Source organism: Phalaenopsis equestris, unplaced genomic scaffold (assembly GCF_001263595.1).
Source record: "Phalaenopsis equestris unplaced genomic scaffold, ASM126359v1 Scaffold000224, whole genome shotgun sequence".
In the NCBI taxonomy this organism is placed as follows: domain Eukaryota; kingdom Viridiplantae; phylum Streptophyta; class Magnoliopsida; order Asparagales; family Orchidaceae; genus Phalaenopsis; species Phalaenopsis equestris.
Genome location: NW_018164666.1, coordinates 3,894,020 through 3,919,322, shown reverse-complemented (window position 1 = coordinate 3,919,322; position 25,303 = coordinate 3,894,020). Strand labels below are relative to the sequence as shown.

At 34.4% G+C, this 25,303-nt stretch overlaps 1 protein-coding gene across 3 annotated transcripts; it reads right to left on the bottom strand.

The window, feature by feature from the left end:
- Positions 1-1,241: 1,241 nt before the first annotated feature.
- LOC110023482 lies at positions 1,242-21,160 on the bottom strand. 3 transcript variants are annotated; one of them, XM_020722930.1, is made up of 9 exons: positions 20,995-21,160; positions 20,786-20,907; positions 20,587-20,705; positions 9,889-10,084; positions 9,699-9,791; positions 7,432-7,491; positions 6,974-7,048; positions 2,678-2,758; positions 1,242-1,976 (listed from the first exon to the last, which is right to left on the bottom strand). In XM_020722930.1, the coding sequence occupies exons 1-9, from the start codon at positions 21,086-21,088 to the stop codon at positions 1,641-1,643; spliced, it is 1,176 nt and encodes a 391-aa protein (XP_020578589.1). In that variant the 5' UTR covers positions 21,089-21,160; the 3' UTR covers positions 1,242-1,640. The 3 variants fall into 3 exon arrangements, with proteins under 3 accessions (XP_020578589.1, XP_020578587.1, XP_020578588.1); XM_020722928.1 differs by having other exon boundaries at positions 20,786-21,160; XM_020722929.1 differs by having other exon boundaries at positions 1,242-1,937; positions 20,786-21,160.
- Positions 21,161-25,303: the final 4,143 nt, after the last annotated feature.

Sequence of the window (25,303 nt, the reverse complement as noted above, 5' to 3'; positions counted from 1 at the left end):
ATTTAAATATTCTATCTCTCATATCCATAAATAATATAAAAGTCCACCAAAAATACCTCCAAAAAAAGGCCACATAATGACTTAGGATTTACACCTAAAATTTAGCGAATTTCAAAAGAGAATTTTTGAAAAATGCTCTTTAAAATTTCTCCCCAATTTTAATCGAGCAGTCCTAAATTTATTTCTTCAAATTTCTAATTCAAAAATTGCTTCAAGTTTAAGCCTAATTGGATGTAAACATTCATATAAATTCTATTTTTTAGTCTGCACGACTGTTAATAAAAAGATGTTCATTTATTTTGAAGGGGCATTTACATGCATGTCATTCAATTATTACGGATTACATATCTAATACCTAATCATTCCTACCACTCAAACTATTTAATATCACATCAAATTAAAGTTAAATACACGTTTTTCATGTACTTAATGATGCCAAAATGTTGTCAGTGTAAATATCTAACTTTGGGTGCTAGGTATGTAAATACATAAGAATTATGCGGCATGCATGTAAATTTCCCTATTTTGAAATATTCTTTACCTTTCCACTTCCAGGATTGCAAAGCAGTCCAGCTAACGGCTGATGATTTCTCTACACCAGCATTAGTAGGAAAAAAAAAAAAAAGATAAAATATTAAAAAAAGAGGGGTAAGCATTGAATTACCAGTCTTTGAAAGGACTTTGAAAGTTAGCACAACTGCTGCTTCTAGTCATCTAAATAAAATTTTTAATCAAGTCATAATTTTCATTCGCCCAACATACTTTGACTAAAAAATAATAATTTTTTTTAGAAATTAAGAGTTATTAAATTGTTTAGCCGCTTGCACTTAGTTGTGATTTAGGGTCTGTTTGGTGTAGTTGTAACTCATTGAATAACCTGTTGATAAGTTGATTAAAAACAATCTGCTGATAAGCTAAGTGCGGTGGCTATTATAAATTTTTATTTGTTTGGAAAAGCCAGACCCTAACTAGAAAGCTATTATAGGTGCAGTGTGAAAACGTTATTTTCAGCATTTTGAAAACACATAAGCTGCCAAAATGCAATTTATTCAAACAGATCAGGTGCGTTTTTAAAATGTCACTACACCATATAAGCTGTCCCAAACGGGCTCTTAATAAAGCCCTTTCCACTGATTTTATACCATTGACGGATAAAAATCAAGTTGATGTCCGCCCTATTCAATTCAATTATCATGAAAAGGTAAATTAGAAAAGGTCTTATTTATAATCTACATGGGTGCTATTTGCTTCTTGAGAATTATAGAGTAACACAACTAAACATATTAAAGCCGGTAGTTGGCCGCCACCGGCAGAACTCACATAATTGAAGCAACGACTTTAAATAAAACAGCGAAGTTATTCAATGCACCAACAACCTGCTGCTAGCCAACAAAAGCTTTTTAATACGTACCGAACTCTTGTACTCTTAATATAACATGATCATTGTGCTGCTAAATTAATTTTGGCGAATTTACATACCCAGCACACAACTATTATGAATTTACATATCTCACATCTAAATTTCCATATTCACATACTGAAAAAGTTATAATAGTTTAGCGATATGCGTGCAAAAATGAAAGTTTAGGTTTTGGATATGTAAATACAAAAGAATTGTGTGTTATGTATGTAAATGCACCTTAATTTTTCACTAACTTGTGTCTCCAAGTAGAGTAACTGTAGTGATCTTTACTCGCAGCACTTACGCCAGAGAGAAGGGTGGCTCTCTCAACCAAGATATTCGATCTGTCGTCGATTCGGTACGAGATGTCGACTCCTTCGAGAATCAAATGATAAATGACACCAGGAGGTTCATCACCACCATTTTCTGAGAGAAATGAGAATCCATGGTTTTCACATTCAATAATCCCATGATGTGGTCTGCTCCGCTGGGAAAAGGACCTGATGTCCCAGGAGAGAACCTCCTTGATAAAACTCTGGAATTCATCCATGGATGAATATAATGAATTTTTCTCCTGAAAGCAATTTAATTACTTCTTAGCTACAAATGAAAAATCTATGTCAGACTTCTAATGGATTATAGTTCAATGAATAATGGTTTTTGTTGATGAAATGTTTATGGCGAATAATAAATATCAGCTCAGCACGAGATCTTTATCAAGTTGAATTTGAGAGAAGTCAGCTCACAAAAATTTCCATAGTTCATTCCAAAACTTTTTTTAACACCCAAAGGTGATGTTTGGCTGCTACCTGATTTTATGTTAAATAGGGCTTATCAAATCCAATAAATTTGGATATATCAAATCCAGTGCGACGGTGAAGGAACTTACGAGCAACGACGGAGTAAATCCCTTAAATCCGTCTCGCAATCGGATTTAGTAAATTCAAATTTACATTGTAGTAAAAGCGGTGGAACACGAGAAACAGAGACGAAACATGAAAAATTTTGATTTAAAAGAGCGTTTGGATATAATTTTCATTTTTTTTTTTTGATGTTTGCCTGGATTTATCTTTAAATCCATGCCTAAATCCTATCAAAATCATGCTACCAAAGACCCCTAAGTATCAGAAAATGCCCAGTACTTGAGGTTCTCAATAAAAACTGGACAATAACGAATGAGATAGAGATTCAAAGATGATTTCGCCTGAATACTCAGCAATAAAGACAATACATGACTCAAATAAATTTTTAAATGGTGTTGAAACTGGAACTTACGTTTTTCAACCAGCAGATAGATAGAGTAGAATTAAATTCCGCAGAAAAGCTAATTGAAGATACGGCCAATGCATTTTCCTCCTGGATGGTTTTGGAGGGTGACAGTTAGAAGTTAGCTAATCATTAAATAAGTAAAAAGGGAAAACAGGATCTGTAAGTTCAAGCCCAAGCAATTATTATTGTATTGATAGAAGAACGTGTCCTGAATTAAAATGTTGTGTACAAAAATGTGTATTTAATTTGTATGCATCAGAAATCTGATAGTAATGATGAATATATTCATGTGACGCATAGAAAAGTTCTAATCATTTATTACTCAACATAAGAAATGTTTCGGCACTAATCCTGAGAAGATCTAAAGGTCCAAAGGAGAAGAGTACAACGAGGGAAGAGCCCACCAACAAAATAAAGTGAGACCCACTTTTCCGACTGTCCGAGCCAAAGCAAATAATACCAAAGCCGACCGAGCCACGTGGATAGAAAGACGACCAAATGATCCTAGTCTGAACCGTTCAAAAAGAACCAAATTTTGGAATACATGAATATTTCCTGAGGAAAATCTTATTTTAGACATGCAACTAACCCGTGCAACATTCTCAGACGCTTAAGATTAGGAACTTGGGGCACATGACGGAGCACATGCAGGAATGTCTTGTGAATTTGAACTAAATTTTAGGAGATTTTATTGTTATTTGTACAAAGGTGTTACTATTGAAAATGTGTGGAACTATTTCATTTAAGACTTTTTGTCTGATAGTGCAGAGAGATTGTAGATCTGGTGGTGAAAAATTGACCTAGTGTTTTATCACAATTTTTATTTGAGTTTGTTGATGAGCCATCGAGTCTCCTAAAAATCTGGTACAGATTTTTTTTAATGCATCATTTTTCTCTATATGTGAACTAAGAGTTCACTACATGTTTCATTTGAGCTTGTTTGGTAAGTTGAGTTTCTTGAGCATGCAAGATTTCTCATTGGGGCCCTAAAATTTGTCTTATGTCTACTACTACGAAAGTGGTGCAGATCTATTGGGAGTGTGCAAAATTTCATTTTTGGATGATAAAATAAATCACCTTCTATTTGCTAGCGAGTGCATTGTGAATCCATAGGCAATAAAAATTTTCAAATTTTCCAAATATATTTGAAGTTTATCATCTCTTTCTGATCACTCATTTGAGTGCTCAAATAGACCCCACAAATCATAAGACAGTTTCAAATAAATTTAATTAGTTGATAAAAAGCCTCGTTTGCTTTTATGAGTTTGTGTGTGTTTCACCCCATATTTTATTCAAGCCTGTTGACGAGTCGTTGAGTCTCCTTTAAATGTTATGTAGTTTTATTAATAAAAAATGAGATTCTTGTCAAATCAAGGTTGTTCCAATGAATGCTGAAGTTTGATGTACAAGGTGATCAGTTCCTCTATAGTTTGGAACATCGCAGAATTTTTATACAAGTTTGATGTACAAGGTGATCATACAATGTCAATCACGAGGGACAGTAAGAGGTTCCTTACAAAGGGTGTAAAATTTGTATCATGCAAAAACAGTAAGAGGTTCCATACAAAGAGTGTAAAATTGTATCATGCAAAAATGTTGTGTGCCTAGAAAGTGAAGCTCGTATATATGTGTTGACCCCTCATTCTCCTATACACAATCATGCAAGTAGAATACCCCGCACAAAACCATTCGATGCTCAAACCAATGCTTGCACTAAGTTGAACCATCATATGAAGATTCTCTCCCGCAATAAATTATAACTATAATATTTTAAAACTATAACAAACTATAACTACAACTAGAACTATATTATAACTATAGTTATAGTATCCTACAACATACTATACTATAACTAAAGATATATTATTCTACAACTATAATTAACCATAACTACAATATAACTATAGCTATAGTATTGTACAAAATACTGCATAATAGCTATAGCTATAATATTCTACAATTATAACTAATTATAATCACAACTATAAAAACACTATAACTATAACTATAGTATTTTAGAACATACTATATTATAACTATAATTATTGTTCTGCAATTATAACTACAAATACAACCATACCTACATATTAACTATAGTAACGTTAATATGTGTCGACCCCTCATTCTCCTATACATAATCATCCAAGTAGAATGTCAACCAGACCGGAGAGTGTTTGCCCTACACAAAACCCTTCGGTGCTCAAACCAATGCTTGCACTAGGTGGAAACATTATAAGAAGATTCTCTCCGATAATAAATTATAATGATAACTGTAATATTCTAAAACTATAACAAACACTATGACTATAAACTTAACTATAATATAGTTATAGTATCCTACAACATTCTACACTATAGATATATTATTCTACAATTATAATTAACTATAACTATAATATAATTATAGCTATAATATTGTACAACATACTACATAATAACTACAGTCATAATATTCTACAATTATAAATAATTATAACCATAACTATAACAACACTATGACTATAAACGTAACTATAATATTCTACAACATACTATATTATAACTATAGTTATTTTATGCAATTATAATTAACTACAGATACAACTATAACTACATATTAACTATAGCTATAGTACTCTAGAGCTATAACTACATTAAATCACACTATATCATGTAACACTATGTAATATTATACTATATTAATATTACAATTACAATTATAACTATAGCTATAGAATTCTACAAAATATTACATTATAATTATAGTTATGATATTAAACAGCTAAAACTAACTGTAACTAAAACTATAACTACAAAATACCATAGCTATAGTATTTTACAATGTACTACATTATAATAGCTATAGTATTCAACAACATACTATGCTATAACAATAGCAATAGAATTCTACAACTATTACAAAATATAACTAAATCAAAATCTATATAATAACAATAACTACAGTATACAACATACTACATTATAACAATAGCAAAAGAATTCTACAATTATAATTATAACTATAACTATAACTATACTATAATTATAACTATAATATTCTAAAACATACTAAACCATAAATATAGCTATAGTGTTCTACACTATAACAAACAATAATAACATTAAGTTAGACTACACTATATAACACTATAACTATAGCTATAGTATTCTACAATAATACTGATTATAGAACTAGAAGTAAAGTATTTTACAACTATAACAAACTATAACTACCAACTAGAATTAAACAATAACAATAGTCATAATATTCTAAAACATACAACACTACAGTATATCTATAATATTCTACGAATTATAACTAACTATGCCTACACTATAGCTATAGCTATAATATTCTACAAATATAATTAACGATAACTACAACTAAAATTAAACAATAACCATAGATATAATATCTACAAAAATGTAACTAATTACAACTGCAACCGTAATTACAGTATAACTATAATCGTTGTATTCTACAATTATAACTAATTATAACTATAACAATAACTACACTACAGTTACAACTATAATATTCTATAACTGTACCTAACTATAAGTACATTAAATTACACTATACTACATAAAACTACAATTAACTATACCTATAGTATTATGAAACATACTAAAGTAGAGCTATAGTTATAACATTCTAGAACTATATCTAACTATAACTATAGTACTCTACAACATACTATATTATAACTAAAACTATAGTACTTTACAACTATAACTATCATTTCAAATATAATGACACTATAACTACAAGTATATTATTCTACAACATATTACAGTGAAATTATAGCTATAGTATTTTACAACAATAACTAGTTATAACAAGTATAACTACATCATAACTACAGCTACAATATTCTACAACAAACTACACTATAACTACAATAACAGCATTCTACAACCACAACTAATCATAACTACACTCCACCATAAAATACTATAACAAACTATAGCTATAACATTCTACAACAATAAAGAACTATAAACTAAACTATAACTATAAATATAGAACACTACAACATCCTACACAATAACTATAGCTATAGTATTCTACAACTATAATTAACAATAACAAAAACCTAAAACTATAATTAATAAATTATTTGTGTCGGAATATTTTGATGTAAATGAACGGAAATAATATTACTGATGCCTGAATTAACGTCAGAAAAAGTCGTACGTAAATCAGACGCAAATCCGATAATAACCCTCAAATATCATCAGATTTACGTCCAATTTACGTCTGATCCGTCCGACGCAAAAATGCTTAATTCCTGTAGTGAAAAAGGCTATAATGAAAATTACCTTCAACCATTTGGGAATAGTTGCTCCTTGAACGTTATCAGAGTATGGCAAGTAAGGTTTGACATCAAGTACTGGCTGTTGATAAACCATAAGCACATTATCATATTAAAACTGCCAATTCAACAAGAAGAAGTTTAGAACTACAAAGCTTCTATCTAACATACTGAGATACGTAAGGCTTGTTTGGAATCACTTTTTTTATTTTTTACTTTTTACTTTTACTTTAAACATAAATTTGTTCAGTCCATTTTTTGCATATTTTTATTTTTTGTTTTGAAAAACAAATTATTTTTTTCTTAAAAACACTTAAATATCTAAAAAATTATCAAGTATTTTTAAAAGCAACTAAACATGTTATAATATATCAACCGTGTTTTATTTTAAGTAAGAACATGCACAAAATTTAAAAAAAAAATGATCCCAAACAGCCTTTTAAATTTATGAGACAAAGATCCCACCGTTCCATCTACCAGATCTATTCCTGAAAGCAGAAGTGCATTTCCTTCAAGTGCCTCAATCTGGAAAACAACTCAAGAAATGAGAAAAGAATGAATGGCTTGCCTTTGTAAAACACAAACATTGAATTGAGATGAGAAAAAAACGCAACACAATGTGGATACATTTATAATATAACCATATTGATAAAGTTTTCTTTTAAATTTTATAATTTGTCTATATTTACATTACTTGATGTCAATATTCTCCATCAAAAAGTATCACATAATAAAGCACAATATCATAAACATGACAAAAAAAAACTTAATATCACCCAGTTGATCTTGACATCATGGTTATCATCATCAACAAGTTTCCTTCAATAGAACCTTCACCAACATAAATTAAAAAAAAAAATACAGTTTGTAAAGCTAGCTTGTCTAAATAATAAATTTTATAATCATCATATGTTTTGGCCATGTCAACGTATTTGTTTGCCGTATAGGGGAGTGTCATGGAGTCATGAACATGTCCAACTTTAATTTTGGGGAAAAAAAAACATTAGAGAATATTTCATTGCAAAGAATGTCAGTGGTACGCTAACAGCCTACATTTGTCTAACATCAACACAAAAGGCTTTTAAAATATATGTCCGTCACTGCTCAAGTAACTTACGCTTCATACTTCCATACTAAAGGCATGTTGGCCCTATGCAATGAGCATAATATAATAATACGCATTTCAGAAATTGTAACAAACACTGTATTGAGGGGTTTCCTGTATGTGTGATATGGAGTCAAATTGAGCGAGCCAAACTATATATTTTAAAAAAAATAAAAAATTTCAATTTCACATCAGGCCAGGCTCAACTCAAATCTATTAAGTTTGAAAAAATTTTTTTACCTATATATATATATATATATATATATATATTTATTTATTTGTTTATTTATTTATTTATTTATCTTTATATGTATCTATAGATGTACATATGTATCTATATAAGTATCTATATATGTATGTGTCCAGTAAATTTCGAGTTAAATTAAATTAATTAAAAACAAGACATATTCAAGTTGAGTAAAAAGATAGTGGTATCTGAGTGGATTAAGACGTTGGCCTGGTTTCAAACATAATTATCAACTCTAATTTCTTCTGTGCTCTGTGGCAAGATAAGCTGCAACAAAGCAAGCATATTGATATTTAATTCACAAAGCTGGCTTTTCACATAACTCTACTGTGAGAGCAACAAAAAAGCAGTTTTTCCGAAAGGGTATGGTGAAAAAGGATTAAAAAGTACTGTTATCAACGAACTTCACAGACAACATTACAACCAAATATTCGATCAAATTAGTTTCATGTATTTGGTAACTGCCATGAGACTCTTTGGTTTCATGTATTTCAAAAAAATTAAACCTAAGAGGGTATTAGTAATTCTATCAAAATAAAAGCACGGCTCATTAACAAAGTACAAGCTGAATAGAGTACATCTGAGAAAAACATTAAAGAAACATCTCAGGGTATATGATCGATCACGAATGCTGAGTGGCAATGAAGACATAGAATGGAAATTTAGAAAAAAAAACAGTTTTTGTTCCTTCAGTTAACATTTTCTAGCGAGGAAATCATAATAGGAAGTGAGAACAATTAGCCCTGATGAACTTATATCCACCACAATTACCTTAAATCTCACTCTTTTTTCTGTATAAGAAAAATTTGAAGTCACACTTTACTGCAATAGAACTATATAGGGGTGTAAAAATTTGACCGGACATACCAACCCAAACTTGACTCAAAGAATCCGAGTCCAGGTTAACCCAAATAAATTTCGGGTCAGGTTCAGGTTAGAAATCCTAACCAATTTAATTTTTCAAATGGGGTCCAGGTCCACCCGTCATATTGAAATAGACCAGAAACTGGCCCGCTAAACTAAAATTGACTTAAAATAGATCTGAATAATTATTATACCTTAAATTAAATGGGTTAGCGGGTTGAAGACTGGTTGGGTTCAGTTTGAATTTTCTAACCCATTCAATATTCAAGTTGGATTCAGGTCAAGTATTTTTGGGTCGGGTCAATTTTAGGTTTGTCCTCAACCTGATCCACAAACCTAACCTAACACCGTAGAATAATATACTTGCAATGTGTTCGCAGTTGATAGCAAGAATTTAGTTCAATTAAAATTAAAACAAACTAAGGGCATAGCTTAATAAGCGAACTGACAGTATACTTCCATTGTGAGGAATCTTCAACATACGGCTCTCGATTAAATATGTTTATAGAATCTTACCTTTGCAACAGAAAGACCAATAGGACAAGGCCTATGTGGTGATCTTGTGGCAAGGACTCCCATCTTGCCACCTTCAAGTCTAGGGACTCTCACCTGTCAAACATATGATTAAGCAATAGACCAGATGTATTTCCCAAGTAAGCAAGTTAAGGAGGTAATCTAGAACACATTGAGCCAGAAACAAACAAACCTTTGCCTTAAATTTTGATCTGGAGGTTTGTTTCCACAACTTCTCAAGGTCGGTGTTCAGATGAAATACGTACAAGACCCAACAATGCGAGTATTCACCAAGTCCATCTAATGCAGCAGCTGGAACTCGGCTGGAATCAAACAATAAGCATGCTCTAGAAAGAGGGACTAGTAAGGGTTGTCTCGGTGTACCATTCCTAAATGAAGATTATAATCAAAGGCAGGTATACACAAAAAAAAGTAAATGTGCACCAAGATTCATAGTTTTAACACAAGATGCAACTCGATCCCTTACAAGTATTTATTTATTTATTTATTACTTTTTTTTTCTTCACACAACAAAGAACGGACAGACAACTTTTTAATTTTTTTGCCATTTTTGGCTCAATATATTTTAAATATGAAATAAACACAATTTCCTCATTAAAATTTTGTTATGCCACCATCATTAAACAGCAGAGGCATTTAAATATATAGCACTTGGTTCTTTTGCATTTACATATCTAACACCTCAACTTTACATTTTACTTATACCACCCAAATCTTTCATATAAACTCAAAATACCACCACTTCAAATTTTAAAAAGTGAAATACACCTTTTCATGCATAGGTGAGGTGGCATACATGTAAAATTTGAAATTTAGATGTTAGATAATTTAGATGTTAGATATGTAAATATGTAAATACATAGGAATTGATTGGTATGTATGTAAATATTCCTAAACAATATGCTCCAGCATGATGCAGCTCAAAAAATTCTATTGCATTCCCACCTATGGAAGGCTATCAACAGAATTCAAGTTGACATTCATGCATGATTGTCATTTTAGCGCCTTTAATTACCTCGATAAGTTTATGTTATGCACCATGCAACATATCAGGTGTCCTTCTTGGCATGTGTTGATTGTTATAAAGGTTTTTTAAGTCTCTAAGGCTAATTTGTTTTCATGTTTGTTGTATAGAGTTCACTTTTTCTTTTTACAAAAGTGTAAATTAATATAAATAATTACCATAGGTTATGCAAAATACATACTTGATCTTAGAATGAATGAAAATTGATTTCCTACTTTCTCTTTAAAGGTAGATGCTTCTATAATCCTAGCTCTCATCAAACCTTCCCCTTCACTCTCTACATCCTCTCTCTACCCATATTTCTCTCTCATACTCCTTTACCAAGCTCTCCACACATTTATTCATATGCTCTCTTCCTCTCCCTTAAGTTCTCTCTTATTTCCACACTCCCTCTCTCTATACATACTATCAATAACAAAATCTTTTTCTTTCACTCAAACTTCCCTTCCTTCTCTCCCACTTCTGTCTCCCTAACAACCAATTCCTTTCACTCTCACTCACAAAAATATATCCATTCCCAATGCATTATTTGCTCCAAGTGATTCTTTTTCCGATCCATAGTATCTCCCTCCCAATCTTGATAAGAGGTTGCCAAGCTTACTGACAATAATAATGTTATGAATGTTATTTGAAAGATGTCACTTGCTTGGTTTAGTAGCATCTTTAATTGTGTGAGATCAAGATGTTGTCAAATTTGGGCCATCTAATGTCACATCAAGAAAATAATAAGTTATCATACTTTGATCCGTTAATTCACTTATATAACTCCTTCGAACCAAACAAATAACATAAAACCAAACAATAGTTAATAATTCTTTCGCACTCTACAAATTATCCAAGGATTGCTACTTTCTCTCCTTACCTATAATTCATGTCTTGGATTCCCCATTTTTCTTTTTGGCAATTTTGAGTTGAAATATCTTACGTACTAATTTTGTACTATAATGGATATGAAGAATGAATTAAAATCTAAATTGTCTTTTATGGGACTTTTTTTGGAAATTCAGCGGGCCTTCAGTCTTAACTTTGTGCTTTAATGAATTTAATGAAAGATGCATGCAGTGACCCAGCCTTCAGTCTTGCAAAATGTCGACAACTAATTGCTTGTCGATCCCATGCTTGATGATCTGACAAACCCATTAAGGATTGAATTTCCTTTAATTCATACTCGAGTTTTGATGATCTTCACAATAACTTTTTTGATCCCGTGTTTTGTGTTTTATTGGCCTTGTTAAAGAAGAAAGACTTTTTCAATCTGTGCTTTATGCAATGATTAAAAATTCAATTTAATGTTAGCTTGAGCAAAAATAAATCCTTTGATTTCTCCTTAAAACTTGACTAATTAAAATCTCTTTAATCTATTCCACCTGACATTATCAAGTCGAATATAATAAAAACTTAATAATACTTATCAGACTGATCAAACGAGAGCTCTCTTATAGCAGCTATTCTTATGGCATTCCGAGTAAGACAAGTTGTCAGTGACTTGGTCATTTTTGGGCGTGTTGAATCCGAACTTCTTGATCCATTTAAGTTCTAGACTAGAGCTATAGAAGAACTTCTCTTCTAACTAATCTAGAAGTCTACTTGATGAATTCTTAGTATTTTGGTTGGTCAAAGAGATCAACTTTTATAATTTTTAGAATTTTCTTGTATATATTTTGCTTGATAGTTAATTAAATAGATATTTGGAGACTTTGGCATAAATTACAATATTAAGACAAATGTTTCCAAGCTTGCAAGAAAAATTTGGCATTAAACTTGGGATTTTGACTCAACGCATGATATCCACCCAAATATCTTCTTCCTTACATGGGAAATTTTTTTCATCATTTTTGGGGATCTCAACATAACACACAACGTCAACCTAAATAAAATGCCCATTGTCTTATAGAAGGAATTTCAATAATATATATATATATAATTTCAAGTACGTTTAGTTCAGCAATTACCATTTATATGACTAATCAAAGATGAAAATAACAGATTCGCCATAAATAGATGTGTTGCTAAAATTTACCCAGAGAGCCAAGTAATATAGGTGTTATTTCTAGATAACTTTAAAGTTTCAAAATGCACATGCACAACCCATTTCGTGAAAGATGATGTTTGGGCCATCTCAATGACGGTTGAGTTGTTTGACGTTGATTCACATAATGACCCGTACATAACCTGCTCAATCGAATTGATCATGAAAGACTTCTTTGTTACGCCGCCGGTATGTGAACCGGTCCAAAATCCTCCAACCAGCCAGGCGGGCCGGACGCTTCCATGAGAAGAACAAGAGCGGCGGGCTGCTGCGACAGCAAAAAAAAAAAAAGGAGCGGGTTGCTGCGCAGATAAAAAAAGGGAGCAATGGGAATCTACGAGGGCCTTAATGACATATTAAAGGAGAAAAAATTAAAGGAATTTGGAGGGAAGGCTTGGAAGGAAAGTTTTTGAAATACTGAGAGAGGATTCTATTAATGGAAGTAGCCTTGAGTTTGTTTTTTCATGCATGTATTTTGGTGGTTGCTGTATTTTTTTTTTCTTTTGGTGGTGTTCCTAGCAACGTCTAGGGTGAGGAAGAGCCGATCTACCTCTCGAAATTAGGTAATCTTTGCTTGTTTGCATTTTTTTTTAAATAAAAGCAGCTTTCGTTTGAGTTTTTCATCTCTCTTATTGTTTCATTGTGGCTTTGCTCACTAAGTTTGGATCCGAAGCATATCAAATTAGTATCAGAGCCTTGAACTTGGTGAGATGGAGGCAACAAAGAAAATGGATGAGCTAGAAGGAGGGGCAGGACAAATCAGATCAGAGATGGAAGAGAGATTTGCCACTATTGAGGACATGTTTTCTTCCATTAAAAGTCGAATGGAGGATGGATTTGAAAGCATAGGAGAAATACAGAAGATGATGAAAAAACTCATGAAGATGCAATCCAAGGTAGTGCTTATAACTCCAGTTGCAAACCTTAACCAAGGGTTGATCAGAGAAATCCTTGGCAAAGTAAAAAAGAAATAAGATCGAGCGAGAAGCCGAGGAAGACAACATCTACCAACACGAGCGTCCCCATAGGACTTCGAGAGGAGGGGGAGTGGAGACTCCAAATGAAGGGTTTTGGGCCGAAAATTGGAGGAGAGATGGTGTAAGGGGCTCAGAAGCAGTGGAGGAAAAAAGGAATCGGGAGTTGGGTAAGTCTATGACCGGAGGAGGGAGTTTCACCCTAGATACATGGGAGTAAAAATCAGAGGAAGAGAAAGTTGGGGTAGAGATGCAAGGGTCGGAAAAGTGAAGATGTCGATCTTCAAAGTGGAGGATGCACATGGGTGGGTGTATCAGATGGAAAAGTATTTTGCACTAAATGAATTATCTGAGGAAGAGAAACTCATGATAGTGAGATTATACTTGAAGGGGAAGGCTTTAGCCTGGTTTCAGTGGATAAAGGCAAGGTATTCGATGCATTCATGAGAGGAGTTTAATGATTGCTTATTGGAGCCTTTCCGAGCAATTTGGGAATGAGAGCCACATGAACAATTCTATGCTCTGACTCAGGAAAGGACGGTTACGGAATACTGAAAGAAGTTCGAGCTCTTAAAAGGAAAGTTGAGGGGTATTTCTGTAGCAGAAATGGAACGGAACTTCTTGAAAGGTCTAAAGCCCGACATTCGAGCAGCCATCCGACCCATGAGAACGCGTGGATTGAGAGAAATGATGAAACTCACCCAGATGATGGAGGATAAGAAACAAGTGAAAAAGACCAGCAAAGGCAGCAGCACCGGAGAAATCTACAAGAGCCCCTTGACAACTACAACGCCGAGGACCTAGACAGTGTTATTTCAGAGAGAGACATCGAAAGAGAAAAATATAGGAACACGTCTAGGGGGTAGTTTCAAACACCTCACAGATGCAGAAGTGCCGGATAAAAGAGCAAAATGATTGTGTTACTGTTGTGATTAGAAATATGCCCCAGGCAACCGATGCAAGGAGCGCGCCCTTCAGATTCTTTTAGTTTAGGAGGAGGATATAGAGCGTAAGGAATCAGTGGAGGAGACGGAGGAGCATCTGCATTTGGATGTGGGGAGATGTTCCTCAATTCAATGGTGGGATTTACTCCAAATTACACCCTGAAGGTGAGGGAGTGGATTGGAGAATAACCGATTGTGGTGTTGGTGGATAGCGGAGTTACACATAACTTCATCTCAAATCAGGTTGTGGAGAAGCTAGGGTTGGAGCTGGTGAATACAGGGAGCTTCAGCGTAAGATATTGGTTTTGACACTACATGACTTACAGGTGGTGGTGAATTTCCTTCTTTTAGATTTGGACATCACATATGTGATTTTGGGGATAAAGTGGTTGTGAACATTAGGGGAGATGAAGGTGGATGGGAAGTCTTTGACAATGGAGCTCCAAGTTGAGGATAGGAAGGTGATGTTGAGATGTTAGCTTATGCCAAACCATGGTATCGCTCAAAACCATGGTAAAGTTGATTGAGGGAGCAGGACTAAGCTACTTGGCGGAGTTGCAGAGCATTGAGTAGATATAAGATTCAGAGTAGGCAGAATTTCCAAAAGGGGTCCAACAACTCCTACAACAGTTTATGAATATCTTTCAAAAGCCAAACATGTTACCTCCTCCGAGGGAGCATGAGCACCCTATTACACTGAAGGAGAGTGTTTCTCTCATCAGCGTCAGACCATACAGGTATCCCCAGATTCAGAATGATGAAGTTGGCCTGATAATCTTTGCCTCGACCATACAGGTAGCCCTTTTTCCAGTCTCGTCCTGTTAGCGAAGAAAAAAATGATAATTGGAGATTCTATGTAAACTATCAGGATTTGAACAAGGAGACGATGCTGGATAAGTTTCTATCCCTATGACTGATGAGTTACTAGATGAGCTTTATGAGTTAACTATTTTTTCAAAAATTGATCTCAAGTCTGGATACCACCAGATAAGGATAAATCCAGCAGATAAGAAGTTGTTCATGTCACATGAAAGACATTATTAGTTCTTGGTTATGTCGTTTGGTCTTCCAAATGCCCCGAAAACTTTTTAGACCCTCGTGAATAGATTTTTTCAACCTTACCTCTGAAATTTGCATTGTTATTCTTTGATGAAATTATGGTTTACAGTCATACAGAAACAGGGCGTGTGGGGCACCTACAAACAATCTTGGAGACAACTGAGGGAGCACCAGTTGTATGTCAACCTTAAGAAGTGTTCATTTGCACAGTTATAGGTGGAGTACCTAGGGTATGTGGTGACCAGAATTGGAGTAGCAGTGGATCAGTCCAAAATCGAAGCTATGGTTGATTGGCCCTTACCAAGAAATTTGAGGGAGATGAGAGAATTCCAGGGTCTTATTGGCTGTTGTCGGAAGTTTGTGTGACAATATAAGATGATAACATGGCCACTAACGAAGTAGTTGAAGAAAGATAATTTCAAATGGGGGGAAACAACAACGCAAGCATTTGAACATTTGAAGAGGGTCATGACTAACGTATCAGCATTAACACTTCCAGGTTTCAGTAAAGCATTTGTGTGGAAGCGGATGTGTTAGGGTACAGATTGAGAGCAGTGCTTATGCAGGATCATCGACAGATTGCCTACTTCAACCAGATTCTTACAGTTAGAGCAAAGCTAAAATCAGTATATGAACGAGAATTGATAGCAATTGTCTTGGCCATTTAAAAGTGGCGGCCTCAACTATTGAAACGTCATTTTTTTTTTCAGGACAGATCAGGGAGTTTAAAGTATCTTTTGGAGCAGCAGATGGTGACTGAGGAGCATCAGAGATGGCTATTCAAGCTATTAGGATATGATTTCAAGATTCAATACCAGACAGGATTGGAGAACAAGAAAGCTGATGCGCTATCAAGAAAGATGGAAGAACTCCAATTGACAGCCCCGTTAGTATCCTTGGTCCTAGATTAGGAAGCCTTAAGATAGAAGAGCGAAAGCGATGAGGAGCTGAAGAAGATAAGAATCGAGTTACTGCAGGACTCAAACAGTCATCTGGAATATGCATTGAGGGGGCAGCAGCTACTCCACCAAGGGTGATTCTTGCTACCCAAGTTGTCAGAGTATATTCCCAGATTATTATAAGAGTTTCATGGTAGTGCGATCGGAGGACACTCTGGAGTGCAAAAGACCTACAGTCGTCTGGCAACAGAGCTTTATTGGGTAATGTGCAAAGATGTGGAGGACATGATAGCAAAATGTGATGTGTGTCAGCGACACAAGTTCTTAACCACAGCACTAGGAAGGTTATTGCAACCATTAGCATTACCAGAGAAGGTTTGGAAAGATGTGACGATGGATTTTATCAAAGGTTGCCACAGTTCGAAGGGTCCACGGTGATTATAGTGGACTTGGATCGCCTAAGTATGCATATTTCATTACCTTATGACATTCTTACACTGCGGTCTCAATTGAGGAGTTGTTTATCCGGAAAGAGATCCATTTACACAAGGTGCCGGAATTGATTGTATCGAATAGGGACAAGGTGCTCCTTAGCCACTTCTGAAAAGAGCTATTCAGGTTGTAAGAGACAATCCTTAAAAGAAGCACTGCATATCATCCATAGACTGATGAGCAGAATGAGGTGGTCAACATGAGTGTGGAAACATACCTGCATTGTTTTGTATCCGATAAATTGAAGCTATGGGTTAAGTTGATTGTATGGACCGAATATTGGTATAATTTTTCATACCACACCGCAGAACAGACAATTCCTTTCAAGATATTTTATGGGTGGGATCCACCTCACTTCATATATTATGGGTATAGTACCACTCCGGTATCCAACATCGATCATTACTTGGAGGAGAGAGATAGGATATTAGAGAGCTCAAGGGGTATTTACTGAGAGTTCAACAAATCATGAAGAGGAAAGCGAATGAATACATAAGTGTGTAGTTTGAACCATGGGACATGGTCTACTTGAAGCTGAGGCTCTATCGACAGAAAACATTGGACAGGAGGAGCGAGAAACTTTCACTGGAATACTTTGGACCATATGAACTGTTGGCACGCATCGGGGCGGTGGCTTATCATTTGAGATTACCACAATCATCTGCACTACACCCAGTCTTCCATGTGTCACAGCTGAAACATGCGATTGGAGATCACACACCCTCGTCTACACTAACGCCGACGCTGACAGAGGACTTGGAAGTGATTCTAGAGCTGCTAGAGATAGGAGTGCGACAAGAAGCAGGGGGAGCAAAGGAATTATTCATTAAGTGGCAAGGGTTGCCAAACTGTGAAGCAACGTGGGAAACCTACGAGGTGATCCACAAGTACTTTTCATTCTTCCACATTGAAGAAAAGATACGTCTTTGGGAGGAGTGTATTGTTACGTCGCTTGTTTTGGACAGGTCCATAATCCTCCAACCGGCCAGGCGGGACAGACGCTTCCACAAGAAGAACCAGAATGGCGGGTGTTGCGACAAAAAAAAAGGAAGGGAAAGGGTCGCTGCGACAAAAAAAAGGAAGGGAGCAAAAGTGGTCCACGAGGCCTTAATCACAATTTGAAGGAGGAGAAATTAAAGAAATTTGAAAGGAAGGCTTTGAAGGAAAGTTTTTGAAATACTGAAAGAGGATTCTATTAAAGGGAGTAACCTAGAGTTTATTTTTTCATGCATGTATGTTGGTGTTTGTTGTGTTTTTTTCTTTTGCCAGTGTTCCAAATGACGTCTAGGGGGTGGGAGAGCCGATCTACCTCCAAAAGTAGAACATCTTTTGTATATTGCTTTTTTGTATTTGTTTTTTTTTTATTAGAGCAGCCCTTTTTTTAGTTTTCCATCTATCTCTTGCTATGTCATTATGGTTTTGCTCACTGATTTTGGGTCCAAAGCATATCGTTCTTCTTGGGTAATTTTGAATTTCAGATGTATTTGCATAGTCCATTTTGCAAAAAGGTGATATTTGTGCAGTTTATACCGCACTCAACCTTTTATTCGACCCAATGCATGCACTATTGCATCCATTGGGGATCTCAATCGATTTCACTTGAGTCTACTTGCAGAGGAATGAACTTCAACAAAAAGAATCTGATGTTGCTCCTAATCAAGCACAATGCAAGTTCTCAGAAGATACTGAAGTTCTTAAAGTCAATTGTCAAAGAAAAAAAAAATTAGTGGAGTTTATATATTGTAGGTTGCACCTTTGAGTGACACTGTTTTAATTTTATTATCATTTATATTGAAGCACTGCGACTTAAAGGGGAAAATACTACATGAATGCATTTTGAGTTTTGAAACAAAGCAGGTCACACATTACTGAGAAGAATATTGAATATAATCAAATGAATCGATCATACTGAAAATCCATCTTATTCAAAAATCATAACAAAGATGACCAGTTTGGATGTGGGGGGATTGAGTGGCAAGTGCAGTATCATTACTAGTAGATTCACTTCTATGAACGATAAATATACATAGGGGACCTCTCATTGGTAATAATTGGAGGGCCATCTAGGCTTTCTATAGTTGTGTAATATGAATTCTTTGGGGTTTAGAAGGTTAGAAAGTGTAGTAAACATCTTCGTAAAAATTTGATTCAAAAGAAAAACTCAGGATTGCCACAAATTTCTAAATAATGCTCATCAATGATCTATTATCGGCAATTATAAATATGAAACTCAAAATGTATAATTTTAATGGATAAACACTAATTTCTATGGATTATTTTCTTGGATGAAAACAAATTAAAATTTTGGTACAAATCCGGGATATCATTATTCAAAATATTGTTGCTAATCATATCACTTCCATTTCACTAGGCAAACGAAAGGTGCATCGACACTATCAATTTGCCCTAAAATGGAGAAAAGGGTGCATTTATGTGCGTGTAGTTCCTGGGGCATATAGAAAATAAAAGAACTGGAATTTCTGACTAATATTCCAAAGGAAAAATAGACCCAAAAAAAGTCATCTATGAGAGAAAACAAAAAGAAAATAAAGGGACCTAAAGAGAATGTAAAGGTGAAAAAAAAGGAAGAGGGAAGATAAAACAAAGAAAAAAAAGAAAGGAAATAGAATTGAGAAAAATTGTTGGACAAATTTGCTTATAGTTTAAGTCAACATCCTAAAGTTGCGCATGCACTATGGTGGGCGATACAATTGCAATGTTGTAAGAAAGCATGGTGATGAAATCTCAGGTAAATTCAATTGAAGATCCTCTTGTATGATTTGAATCTCTATATTTATTATTTCCTTGCATGATTCTTGTATTTCTATAAAACATTAACAAATTCTACTATTTATATGGCTTAAGATATTTAGGACTTCTTTTGTGATGAGACTGGTGAATATGGGTCTGAGGAAGGGAATGATTTTTTGTGCCCCATAGATTCATGCACATGTAGTTTCTTGATAGTGGATTAGTTCCTGTTTCATATATATAAAAAATTATTTTGACTGAGCCAAAGAAAGCTTTATGTTATTTTTGAATACTTGACATTTTGCAATTTTTTGGACAAAAATATAATGCATGTTTTTAGCATGCATGTTTTTATTTGAGGCAAGAAAATTTTGGTTAATTGCTTCCCCGTTTGAAATCATTCTTCATAAAAAATGGCTATTAGCGTTCAGCATCTGTTAGCGATTTGGTGACATAATTAATGACAACTTAATCAGTAATATTTAAAGCTTACTTTATGATATAATGTTAGTCAAAATTGCAACACTGCCTGGGAGATAAAATGATAAAAAAAAAAGTATCAGTATCACTAATGAGTAATGGTCATTCTAAATAATAGATGCTAATAAATAAAATGCACTGCATTTGATGGATAATTTTATGATCATTATTTTGATGTAGAAGACAATGAACCAAACAACCAGCTTTAACTGGATAACCTGGTGGCAAAGCAGGATTGCACGAAACCAATGGGAGCCATGGGGTACGAAGCAGCTGACTCTGATCTAGAGGTTGTCGAACCATCAGAACTCTGCTGAGTCAAAGCTATCCGCAGCGCCTGAAATAGTAAATAATCGAAATCAGTCAAAACCCTAATATAAAAGCTAAACAATAGGGCTCCTAATGTCAACCACTTAACTGCTGGGCTCTAACTCTCCCACGCCGCTCCGATGCAGCCATCTCCAAAGAAGCTTCGAGAGAAGCTTCAAGCTCTTTAACGCGGAGTGACAGAAGCCTGTTTTTTCGCCTGCAAATGAAAGCTGGAAGTTCGCAACGGATTAGGGTTTCGAGTGGTATTTTCTTCGATAGTTTTGGATGAGAGAGATAGGTGAAGGGGGAGAAGCTACCAGAGAAGAAGGTGACAACGAGCGAAAAGGTAGCCGTCGCCGCAAGGGCGGCGGCGGGAAGTTTGGACCATTTAGAGATTCCGGCGGAAATCATAAAAGGCGTCGCCGGCGTGCACAGAGCTCAACCTGCTGATTTGAAAATTAAGCTTATATTTGAAAAATAAGCTCATACTTTATTTTGGGAGTAAATTATGAAATATGCTATATAAAATATATAAAAAATCATATCACATGATTTTAAAATGTGAAGGTCACGCTTGCCTTTATTCATAAGAGGGAATGAGTAACAAAATAAAAATTCAAGATACAATTCACTATAGCAAAAAAAAAAAAAAAAAAAAACAAACTAAGAAAACAAACACCAATAACAAACAGGCAATAAATAAACATGAAACAACAAAATAAGACTCGAACATCAGCAACATCTAAACACTCCAAACAACACTCTAACGTTGCAACAATAATAATAAGGCTTCAACAACACTCCTCCTACAACATCAATCTTATTGGAAGATAGACAATTCACCAAGAACACTAAGGGTTTGTTTTGGACAGTTGAAAATTATTTATAATATGCATATTTGTAGATTATTCTGACAATCTGATAATCTGCAGGTTGTCTTGATAAGCTGGTTGGTTATTTGGGGAAGCTTATTCAAAATAACTTATTTGCAGTTATTTCTGGATAAATGATCATTCAGCCCTTGTTAAGTAATGTTATTTACAACAGAACTGTCTGAGAAATATAATTGATACAACAGAAGCAGAAAACCAATACATAACGATTTAAGAAAATAAGATACAGTCCTCACTTACTCATGAGTATCAAAACTAATAAAATAAAAGGAAAAACAATTACAAATATAATTAAAATTATTAAAATGTTGATTTTAAAACCTTGACGACGTATGTCATCAGCTGCATTGTCCTCCTGTGAAACCATCGTATCCCAATCATCTGCAATTATATGCAAAAAGCTTTACATACATACTAACCAATTCTTATGCATTTACACATGAAATGCCTAAAACTCTGCCTCTAATTCATGCTTCGACGCATAGAAATTATTTCAATAAATAGATCAAAACAGATATGGGACCACAAGTGAGCCATATAATTTCAAAAACAACTCTAAACATTAACAACTTAAGAACAAACATAGCTCTAAAGTGCACTACAACCGTCCAACAAGAACAACTCATACCAACATGCTTCCATCAAGCCCAATTACACTGCAAGCATTGCTTGCTCTCTTGGAAATTCTAACCAAAGAAACATACTGAAATGCCAAGACAGAAACCCCAAGACATAAAATCACAAATCCTAAATAATAAGAGAGAAGAATCTGAGAAGAGGAGGAGAAACATACTAAAATGCCAAACACATTTGAAAAAATGAGAAAATTCCCTACAACAAATCAATCAAAAGCCCAACATTACCCAACAAAATCCAACTAACGAAATCTAGCTGAAAGAGCACCAACTAACGAAAATCATTCCATTTAATACTTACAGATCGATCGTTAGGAGAGGGCTTAGGGAGGATTTAAGGCAGATGAGAGGCGAAACAGCAGTAAGGAGTCAAATCGAGCATGAGAGAACGAGAGGAGAAGGATGTGGGATCGCGTTAGGGCAGCCAGGTAAAACGGAGCTAACGAACGCGGGTTGCCGGGTCAATTCTGCGGCCGCGTATATTAAAGAAATAACAACGACATCATGAAAACGCCACTCGAACATATAGGCAAAGTTTTCAAAACACCGCCGCACTAAAATAAGTGCTCCTAAACGGGCCCTAATTCGTACAAACAAAAAAAGTAAGCAAGCACAAATACCAAATAAACAACATAAAACATGAAGAGAGAGAGAAAATCAAAAAAAAAAAAAAAGAGGACAAAATAAAAATCAAAGAAAGATAAAAAAGACAACTATCCCCCAGAGCTCAGAACTTACCTGCAAAAAAATATTAAATTCCATCATACATTTTGAATATATAAAAATATATTCATAAACTTGTTGAATTTTAAAAATGACCGGAATGCATCAATGCTTATATCAAACTCGGCATCTAGAAAAGATCAAAGAATAAAAGAACAAAAACAATCTTAACAAATAACAAAGATTAAGGCAGAAAGAAACAAAACTTCTCCAAAGAAATAGTAAAAAAGATAAATCATAGCTCGGACTCACTCAGACCAGTACGAAGCAACTCTAACTTAAAAAAGATAAATCATAGCTCGGACTCACTAAGAACACTAAAAATCGATATGATCAACGCAATAAAATGATGAAAAAAGATATATAATCAAAAATGTCAACACAAGTCACGAATAAAATGTTTTGATTTCTTTGTTGAAATTAGTAGACTACTCATTTTAATAAATAAATAAATAAATAAGCTAAATTTCAACTTATTTGAGGGGAAGCTTCGATAAGGTCATGAGGAAGATCCAAGAGAGAATTCAAAGTTATGTCACGACCATTTGATGCTCATTGTCATTATTAAAACTGACACTCAATATTGACACTAAATGTAACACTAGATATTGACATCAACAAGTAAGTCTATTATCAAATCCACTGGCAATGCTCACTATCATCAATGAGATACATGCAAAAATATCGTAATTTTTGTTGATAATAAGATCCAAATTCTTTAAGAACAATGAAAATATTTGTAATATTGCTAGCAAGGTTAGCTCATAACATCGACACCACCGTCGATGGCCCTTTCACCAATAAATCAAATAGTCATCATCAATATCAACACCAACATCCACCATTTGTATCAAGACAAATGCTAGCCTTTTTGCCAATGCTCACTATCATCAATGAGATCCATTAATGGCTGTTTGATGAAAATTTCAACACTTGCTTTATACAATCCATCCTCCATGTTTATTTTTTCTCCAATTGTGATGAGAGCATTCAATATAATCAACATCACATTAGTGAAATCATTATAAAAAAGGTGAAACATAAGGCTTTCATTTTATAAAAATTTTCACATTAAAAAATTTATACCTTCAATGAGTTGCATTCAACTAAACTTTTTTGGGTGCAGAAAAAATTTATGTAATGCTAAGATAATAGAATATTTTTAATATCATGAATATTCTTGCATATAAATAACAATATTTCTTATGCTCTGTATGTATAATTATCCCTAAAATTTAAACCGCTATTTTTACTTTTTTGCTAAATTCCTAATTATTTAGTTGTGACGTATAGAAACACATGAATTTAATAATTTAAAAACATGAAGTGGATGTTAATCTTTTTAATATATAAATTTGGATATTATGTATGTAATTTTCTCTAAATTTTATATCCATTATATTTAATTAAAGACACTTTGCAACTAACCACCATGACAAATTTGGTTTCATGCTTCCATAATTTAGGGTCTGTTTAGGGCAATTACAACTTATTGATGAGCTGTTGAAAAGCAGCTCATCCATATAAACTGCTGATCAGTAGCTGATCCAGATAAGTTGGTTGACTGCTTGGTTTGTGCTGTTGGAAAACATCTGATTGTAGTTGTTTATGGATAAATGATCATTCTGCCCTTGTACAATATTGTTGTTTGTAACTGAACCGTCATAGATACTTGAGAGGCCAAAAACCACATCAGGACATTAGAAAAAAATAAGAGACACACCTCACATAACAATGAGTATCAAGCGTACTTAAAAAGAAAAAAAAATTATTGAAATTGGAAAACCGTAGAGAGATAACCATTGCAACGAAAAAAACCCCGCAAAATGCATATATATAAACATTGCATTAGAGAGGCCCCAACCAGAAAAACTGAGCCAGCTCACCAACAAATAATCATGAAAACAAATCTGCTACAATTACACCGACAATTGAGCTCAAGAGGATGGTATGTCCATTGAAATGCATTACAAACAAAATAAAATGCTTGAAGCTAATGTTTCCAATTTTAGGACGTGTTGAGACCCAAACCCTTATTTCTAGATCATTGTTACGCTTAAGAGAAGGAAAACATGACATTAGAGGGGCCCAGATAACCAGCTTCCGCTGCAGGAGAGTGATGAAAAAGATGAAGGATAGAGGACGATACCAACGGGACACGGGATGCCGTGAATGAAGGTGTGAGAAGCCGATTCGAGGTTCTCGGAAAAGAGAGGAGGGAGAAAGCCGGGATTTGTCAACAGGAACAACCGAGGAAATGGCGAGGGAGAAGTGGCCTAAGGAAATAATGATCGGGCGAGGGAGGAGACAAACATAAGCGCATGGAAGGAAGCAAACCCTCGAAGCGAGATTGAAGATGCAGGCAACGGGGTTGA

What these genes read in the sequence shown, in the direction of transcription:
- LOC110023482 (XM_020722928.1), bottom strand. Translation starts at nt 21,088, where the DNA reads ATGATTTCCGCCGGAATCTCTAAATGGTCCAAACTTCCCGCCGCCGCC. An exon ending in GATCAAAATTTAAGGCAAAG is followed by an intron (nt 9,792 to 9,888) that starts GTTTGTTTGTTT and finishes TATGTTTGACAG; the next exon opens with GTGAGAGTCCCTAGACTTGA. An exon ending in CTATTCCCAAATGGTTGAAG is followed by an intron (nt 2,759 to 6,973) that starts GTAATTTTCATT and finishes AAAACCATCCAG; the next exon opens with GAGGAAAATGCATTGGCCGT.